Source organism: Cebus imitator, unplaced genomic scaffold, assembly GCF_001604975.1.
Source record: "Cebus imitator isolate Cc_AM_T3 unplaced genomic scaffold, Cebus_imitator-1.0 Scaffold231, whole genome shotgun sequence".
NCBI lineage: Eukaryota > Metazoa > Chordata > Mammalia > Primates > Cebidae > Cebus > Cebus imitator.
The window spans coordinates 3,789,051-3,797,432 of record NW_016107546.1 but is presented as its reverse complement, the minus strand read 5'-3'; the positions used below and the strand labels follow the sequence as shown (position 1 = coordinate 3,797,432).

Below are 8,382 nucleotides of genomic sequence, written 5' to 3'. Positions count from 1 at the left end.
AAAAAAAAAAAAAAAAAAAAAAAAAGACACCTTTTCAAACCATGAACTTTGCAATTACAAAAACCATTCACACCAATACTGACAAAGATGAGCAATCCTTCTCATATCATGCAAGTAATAAGGAGACACCAGGAACAGGGCTTGGCCCACATGCACTTCTGCATTTTCCATACCTACCCTATGCCGTCACATCTGCCCACTGTGAAACTACGCACACCAGGGAAGAAAACAAGATAAGCCACATTCCACCCCAAATCTTACCCCAGGGAGTTAACCCTGATGCCCACATGCACACAGGACCAGGAGAATGACGGTCCTGACCTCTTGCCTCATTCTATTACTAAAATGCTCTCCCCAAGGGCTCATCTGCCATGCCCAGATCATGACACATCTGTGCTAACATGTTTCATGGTGCCTGCCACTAGGGTGTGTAAGGCCACTGACACACCTCATGACTATCCATGTCACCCTAAAAACCAGGAACCACCTGTCCCGAGGGCCAGCCCAGGAACTCTTGCCCCTGTGCGGCCACCCTCCTCCAGCATAAGCCCAATAAAGCCTTGTCTGGGAAACTTTCTCTGCCTCGTGTCAATTTCCATTGCATGAGAGCCTAAGATTCCATAATCAGTAACAATACTATAAATTGGTATACCAATATTTCCTGAATGTAATTTAGAATTATGTAAAAAATAAAAGTAAAATACGATAAAATGAAGGAAGAAAAGAAAATGTCATGAAAACATTCATACTACCTGAATAAAAAATTCCACTTCTAGGAATTTCACTGAAGGTAAAACTCACAGGTTTTGGACATAATAAAACATTATGCACAAAAATAACTATTGAAGTACTTCATATGCTACAGAAAAATAAAACATCCGTAAAAGTCCAACAACAAAGAACCAGTTACATTCTGTCACACCTGTGATGGGATATAAATAGGACTAATAATAAAAATCATAGTAATGACATGGTAATATACAAGATTATATAGAAAAAAAAGATATAAAACTATAAATACAATTTAACCTTAACCATATAAATTAAGAAGACAGGTAAGTGAAGTCATGATTTATAGACAGAATAGAAGGAAATACTACACGCCACATGTTTCTGAGAAAGGTAATTTTTATGTTTTTGTATTTCTCTCAATTTTCACATTTCTATAGCATATAATTTATGGAGGGCATTGGTTAACTCTTTTTATGAAATTGCCATATATACAGTCATTATAAAAATCAAGTAGTGCTGACAGGGTGCAGTGGCTCACGGCTGTAATCCCAGCACTTTGGGAGGCCGAGGCAGGTGGATCACAAGGTCAGGAGTTTGAGACCACCCTGGCCAATACGGTGAAACCCCAACTCTACTAAAAATACAAAAAATTAGCCGGGCGTGGTGGTACATGCCTGTAATCCCAGCTACTTGGGAGGCTGAGGCCGGAGAATTGCTTGAACCTGGGAGGCAGAGGTTGCAGTGAGCTGAGATCATGCCATTGTACTCCAGCCTGGGCAACAGAGTGAGGCTTTGTCTCAAAAAAAAAAAAAAAAAAATCAGGTAATGCTAAAAGAGATGTTACAAAAGACAACAAGCTCCTTCCCAGCCCTCCCAACGCCCCAGAAGCAATCACTTGCAAACCCTTTGCTCTTTCTTCTTGTATTTACCGCCATATTTCTACATAACATGTGCATACTACTACTTTTGACCTAATGATTATTTTATTATTATTATTATTGAGATGGAATTTTGCTCTTGTTGCCCAGGCTGGAGTGCAATGGTACAGTCTCGGCTCACTGCAACCTCCACCTCCGGGGTTCAAGAGATTCTTCCAGGTTTAAGAGATTCTCCTAACCTCCAATCCCTGAGTAGCTGGGATTACAGGCATGCGCCACCACGACTGGCTAATTTTTTGCATTTTTAGTAGAGATGGAGTTTCACTATGTTGGCCAGGCTGGTCTCAAACTCCTGACCTCAGGCAGTCCACCCGCCTCAGCCTCCCAAAGTGCTGGGATTACAGGCATAAGCCACCATGCCCGGCCCTATTTTATTATTTTTAATTTTGCATATATTCATTTATTTTTATTAGGGTAGCAGTCTTACTCTGTTGCCCAGGCTGGAATGTAGTTGCACGATCATGGCTCACTGCAGCCTGGAACTCCTGGCCTCAAGCAATCATCAGCCTACTAAAGAGCTGGAACTACAGGCACCCCGCCAAATTCTAGAATTATCTATTGCCTTCCTAATCTAGAGGCTGAGGACCCGGCCCCTATCCACGGGTTTGCTTTATTATTACTAAATAGCATTTGATGCTAAGCCAGGTGGTGGGATGGAAACCCATTTCCCTTTTCATTTAATGCGGATTTGCCTTATATTAATAGTGCCTTTCCCTGCTTTCCTTAGTTTTCTATGTACCTGTAGCAAATTTTCCCCAAATGGTCTACAGGTCAAACCCTTTCAGTAATTTTGTCATATGCCTGGATGCAAGGAATAATCTACCAGCTGCATTTTCCTCTCCCACAGCCTGTCACCATGCTGCTGAGCATGGGGGACCTTCATGCCAAAGAGAAATTTTCATAGACAGGGGACAAGTTTCCCTACTATAATACAGGGCCAATTTACAGTTTGGCAGGCTGGTCAAACTAATTTTTTCCTCAAACACAGCACATTGCTGACAGGACAAAAAAAATTTTTTTCTTATTAAGTGTTAATGACATATTTTAATATGTCTGATTTTTTAATGCTATATGCAAACTTACAAATTGCACAAACCTCAGTAAACTTTTGAACATCTATAAATCTAATAAATCAAGATGTACAAATCCAGTAAGCTAGCCTCTCCTAAGACTTTCAAACAGTACAATGATTACAAAATTTATTTCTATACCTCTTCTATGCCTAGCAAAAGGTATTCATTAATATCACAGATTTAACTTATTTTATCTTTGTTATATTTTCCTATTCCTTTACTAAGGTAATAGTAATGCTTATTTCAATAGTTTCCTATAGGGAAAATTAATCTTATGGGGTTAAATCCTGTAATGGGGTTAAATCTCTTTCAATAAAAACAAGGTGGGCCTCCCCGGTTCATGGTCTTTGTACATCACAGCTGTTCTGAGCACAGGGCACGCACTCTTTGAAGCCCAGCATATTTGACTAGTTAGGGCAGCTTTGAGCTTCAATCCCACCTTCATTGGGATTTTATAAGGCCTCAACCAAACACCAAATTTCAGTTTCCTGCAGCCTGATATCCTTCCTTAAAATGAAACATTGCATTTTCCTCTGAGTTGCATATGTCAGTGTTGTATGGTATAACTTGGTCTTATTGTTTAATGTTTAGGCCTTTTAGTTGGTTTGTACAACTACGATGTTTGTTAGCCCAGGAAGCTACAATAACGAAACTTTTTACACAGCAATCATAGACACAGTGCAAACATTACTAAATTCTTTTGTGCCTTTTTAAAGCTCATCTTGTCTGCCTCATCTGAACTTATGAGCTTGGGCTTTTTACAAACAACGTATTTCAATTAACTAGTGTTTGTTTTCTTCTTGTTCTAATTGTCCTAACTTGGCTAGTGGGAATCTTTACTTACTTTATCTCCAAACATGCTTGCTTTATATGCAGGGGTCCCTAGCAGGTCCATCCATGGTCTGTTAGGAACAGGTGAGCAGCAGGTGAGCGAGCATTATTACCACCTGAGCTCCACCTCCTGGTGGCAGCATTAGATTTTCCTAGGAGCATGAACCCTCTTGTGAACTGTGCATGTGAGTGATCTAGGTTGCATGCTTGTTATGAGAATCTAGTGCCTGATGATCTGAGGTGGAACAGTTTCATCTTGAAACATACCCTCCACCCCATCAGTGGAAAAATTGTCCTCCACGAAATAGTCTGCTCCCTGGTGCCAAAAAGGTTGGGGACCATTGCTTTAAAAAAACAGCAAAGTCTTACCAAACCATTTCAGGTTTTTCTAGTCCAAAGACTAGATACTACAGGTGCACACCACCATACCCAGTTAATTTTTTATTTTCTGTAGAGATAGGATCTCACTCCGTGGCCCGGGCTGGTCCCAAACACCTGGCCTCAAGCTGTCTTCCCACTTGGCTCCCAAAGTGCTGGGATTACAGGCATGAGCCACCATGCCTAGCTTGGGAAAAATTTTAAGGCACTTGCTGACTTCCTCCAGATTGGCTCTCTGTTCTCTTTCTCTGTCAAGTACAAAATTCTTGGACTGACCTCATCTGGGACTTCCCACCTTTCTCCATGCTATGACACACACAGAAAATGATATTAGTATGGCACTTTGGGGCCAGGCTACTTACCCCAGAGGTGACCAGCACAGAGCTCCAGCCACCCAGACTCCCCAAGTTAAAGGGAACAGCTAACCCGCCTGGGGCACAACATCTGCACAGAGGCTCGAAAGTTCTGCTCTGGGGCCGGGTGTGGTAGCCCACATCTGTAATCCCAGCAATTTGGGAGGCTGAGGCGGATACCTGAGGAATACCTGAGCTCAGGAGTTTGAGACCAGCCTGGGCAACACGGTGAAACACCATCTCTTCTAAAACACAAATAATTACCGGGGCGTAGTGGTGTGTGCCTGTAGTCCCAGCTACTCAGGAGGCTGAGGCAGAAGAATTGCTTGAACCTGGGAGGCGGAGGTTTCAGTGAGCTGCACTCCAGCCTAGGTGACAGAGCAAGATTCTGTCTCAAAAAAAGAGAAAGTTTTGCTCTGTAAGATTGAAATTGGACCCCTTCTTACATACACCATCTACAAAAGTCATGTCAAGGTGGATTAAAGACTTAAATGTAAAAGCCAAAACTATAAAAATCCTGGAAGACAATCTAGGCAATACCATTCTGGACATAGGAATGGGCAAAGATTTCATGACAAAGACACCAAAAGCAATCGCAGTAAAAGTAAACATTGACAAATGGGATCTAATTAAACTTAAGAGCTTCTGCACAGTAAAAGAAACTATCAATAAACAGCCAACCTACAGAATGGAAGAAAATATTCACAAACTATCACTGACGAAGTTCAAATATCCAGCATCTACAAGGAACTTAAACAAATTTACAAGAAAACAAACAACTCCATTAAAAATTAGGCAAAGGACATGAACAGACACTTTTCAAAAGAAGACATTCATGCAGCCAACAGGCATATGAAGAAAGGCTCCATATCACTGATCATTAGAGAAATGCAAATCAAAACCACAATGAGATACCATCTCATACCAGACAGAATGACTACTATTAAAAAGTCAAAAAAGAAGAGATACTGGCAAGGCTATGGAGAAAAGGCAACACTTATACACTGCTGGTGGAAGTGTAAAATAGTTCAACCACTGTGGAAAGCAGTGTGGCAATTCCTCAAAGAGCTAAAAACAGAACTACCATTCAATCCAGCAATCTCATTACTGAGTATACACCCAGAAGAATAGAAATCATTCTACTACAAAGAAATATGCACGTAAATGTTCACTGCCACAATATTCACAATAGCAAAGACATGGAATTAACCTAAATGCCCATGAATGACAAATGGGATAAAGAAATTGTGGTACATATACACCATGGAATACTATGCAACCATGAAAAAGAATGAGATCGTGCGTTTTGCAGGAACATGGATGGAGCTGGATACCACTATCCTTAGCAAACTAACACAGGAAACAGAAAACCAAATACATCATGTTCTTACTTATGAGTGCAAGCTAAATGATGAGAACATGAACACAGAGAGGGGAGCAACAAACACTGGGGCCTACCAGAGGGTAGAGGGTGGAGGGTGGAGGGTGGAGGGTGGGAGGAGGGAGAGAGACAGAAGAAATAGCTATTGGGTACTAGGCTTAGTACCTGGTTGATGAAATAAGCTGCACAACAAACCCCTGTGACATGATTTTACCTATGTAACAAACCTGGACATGTATCCTGAACCTAAAATGTAGGTTTAAAAGGTTAAGAAGGGGTTGGGGAATTGGGGAGAGACAGCATGGGGAGAAATGCCAGATATAGGTGATGGGGAGGAAGGCAGCAAATCACACTGCCATGTCTGTACCTATGCAACAATCTTGCATGTTCTTCACATGTACCCCAAGTGTGTACACATTTGTACCCTAATGTGTACCCTAAAATGCAATAAAAAATAAATAAAAGGTTAAAAAAAAGAGAAAAAATTTAAAAAAATGAATGTTCTATTCTGACCTTATTCCCTCACTTGCATTTTCCATCATGACATTTTATTCCACTTTGCTTTCTATACTAATTCTTCAGATACCATCATTATAGTATATTGAGTCTAAAAATGCCTTGTACTGGAATTGGCCTTAACTTAAAATACTTAGTTTACATAGTCGACTATGACCAAAGTACTTTTCTCCTTCGTGGCACCACATCACAATGGATGCAATTACTCAGATAGGGTCCTGCAACGAGAACACACGCCATCTATGCTGATAACAGCAGTCATTGGTGTTCATCCCAGCACACACAACAGCCCCGGCAGCACAAGGCCGGCCCAGGGCCTTAAACAAAAGGTCACTGAACACGTCAGATCTCATCTCATCAGGCCTGACCCACACCAGGAAGGACGCAGGCAGCTGCAGGGCATATGCTTGTCATTAGGCACAAGGGCATCCCAGAAAGCAGAAGTGCCCAGGAAATGGACTCAGATGCCCACTCCCATCTGAGTATTCCTGACAGCATGTGAATATCAAATTTCTGTACCTCAGTTTTCCGAAGCCAAGCTTTAAGACAAGAAGAAGAAATTAACTTAAATGCCAATTTGTGGTTAAAGTTTCCCCCATGTCCTCTTTGCCTTGAAGACATCAAAGCTTGTAATAGTTTGCCTGTAGTGGGGAGTTTAAAACACAGAGCGGTAAGGAGATCTGGGCTGGTCCACACGATTGTCTCCACTGGTCTGAGCGACCTGGAAAGCGCTGCGGAATTGGCCAAGCCCCGCCCGGCCAGGTCAGTGAACACAGGCAGGGGTCGCGACCGACCGCCGTTGGCACGGACCACCGCACCACGCGCCGCCTCTCTCAGCCTCCGGCCCTCCCTGGCTCCCAACGCCTGGCGCCCCAAGACTGAGTACGCGTCCTCTGGGTCGCGAGGCGGGCGGGGTATGTCACCGAGGCCGAGGGGATGCGGGGGTCACCTGTGGCCCGGGAGGCTCTGCGCCGCCCCCATCCCACGCCGGCCGCCTTGAGGCCTCAGTGGGCGCTGGCCCTGGGCGCCCGGGGTCCCGGGGTACGGGGTCAGCGGCGTCACCTGCCGAGCTGGACGCCACGTACGACTCACCGGACCGCGTCGCCGTCCTCTGCCGCTGCGGAACTCCGGAAGGGAATCCGAGCCCGGCGCTCGCCCAGGCCCCCGCCCCCCGGGACTGCTGGGGTCACAGCCCTGCGCGGCCACGCCCCACTTTCGGGGCACCCGCGTCCCCACGCGCCGTCGACCCACGCGCGTTCCAGGCCCCGCGCGCCCCTTGCTCCCCCTCCCCAGCTTTCCTGACGTGGGAGCGGCAAATCCAACCCAGCGTGCCCAAGCCAGACACTTACTCCAGTGGGGGAGCGGAGCGGCGGGCAGAGGCGCCGGAGCCGCCCTGGACCTCAAATACCGGCGGGGAGGTGGGCGGGGTCCCGGGAGGCGAGCCAGCACCGCCCGCCCCCAGCCCGGCGAGAGAGGCGGGGCGGGAAGTGCGGGTCCTGTAGTGCGCCCCCACCCGCCTGCCCACGGTACAGGGCGCCACCAGCGTGTTTATGGTGCCTCTGGAGAGACTGAATGTTGGCCTGTTTCCGGAAAAAAGCCGGCTCCTGGTACATGGGCATTCATTGGGCAGTGCAGAACACGCATTTAAAAATGAGCAAACTAACCCCGTCTCTACTAAAAATACAAAAGTTAGCCGGCCGTGGTGGCGCGCGCCTGTAGTCCCAGCTACTCAGGAGGCTGACAGAACAATCGCTTGAACCCGGGAGGTGGCAGAGAGCCGAGATCGCGCCACTTTTCTCCAGCCTGGGCGACAGGGCGAGACTCCATCTCAAAAAAAAAAAAAAAAAAAAAAAAAAAAGCAGTCTAGAGACCAATCACAAAGACTTTGCTGATAAAACAACTTGCGGCAAAGAAGCCAGTCAGGGCCAGCCGCGGTGGCTCACACCAGTAATCCCAGCACTCTGGAAGGCCAAGGCGGGCAGATCACTTGAAGTCAGGAGTCCCAGACCAGTCTGGCCAACATAGCAAAACTCGTCTGTCCTAAAAATACAAAAATTAGCTGAATGTGGTGGCGCACGCCTGTAATCCCAGCTGCTTGGGAGGCTGAGGCAGGAGAATCACTTGAACCCAGGAGGCGGAGGTTGCAGTGAGCCGAGATCGCGCCACTGCACTCCAGCCTG

The 8,382-nt window shown here is 45.5% G+C and overlaps 1 protein-coding gene across 5 annotated transcripts in view; it reads right to left on the bottom strand.

The window, feature by feature from the left end:
* SERPINB6 (serpin family B member 6) overlaps nt 1-8,382 on the bottom strand; it is a 36,790-nt gene that overhangs the window by 15,157 nt on the left and 13,251 nt on the right. The window contains exon 1 of one of the 5 annotated variants that reach the window (XM_017497495.2): nt 7,552-7,858. The exons of 2 other annotated variants lie outside the window; for them this stretch is intronic. Coding sequence is in view for 1 of the 3 variants with exons in the window: in XM_017497492.2 (XP_017352981.1) it covers nt 7,152-7,183 (32 nt within the window). In the remaining 2 variants the exon portion in view is untranslated. Of the gene's footprint in view, nt 1-7,151; nt 7,859-8,382 lie in introns of those variants that run through there. 2 more of the 5 variants (XM_017497494.2, XM_017497492.2) reach the window with 2 other exon arrangements.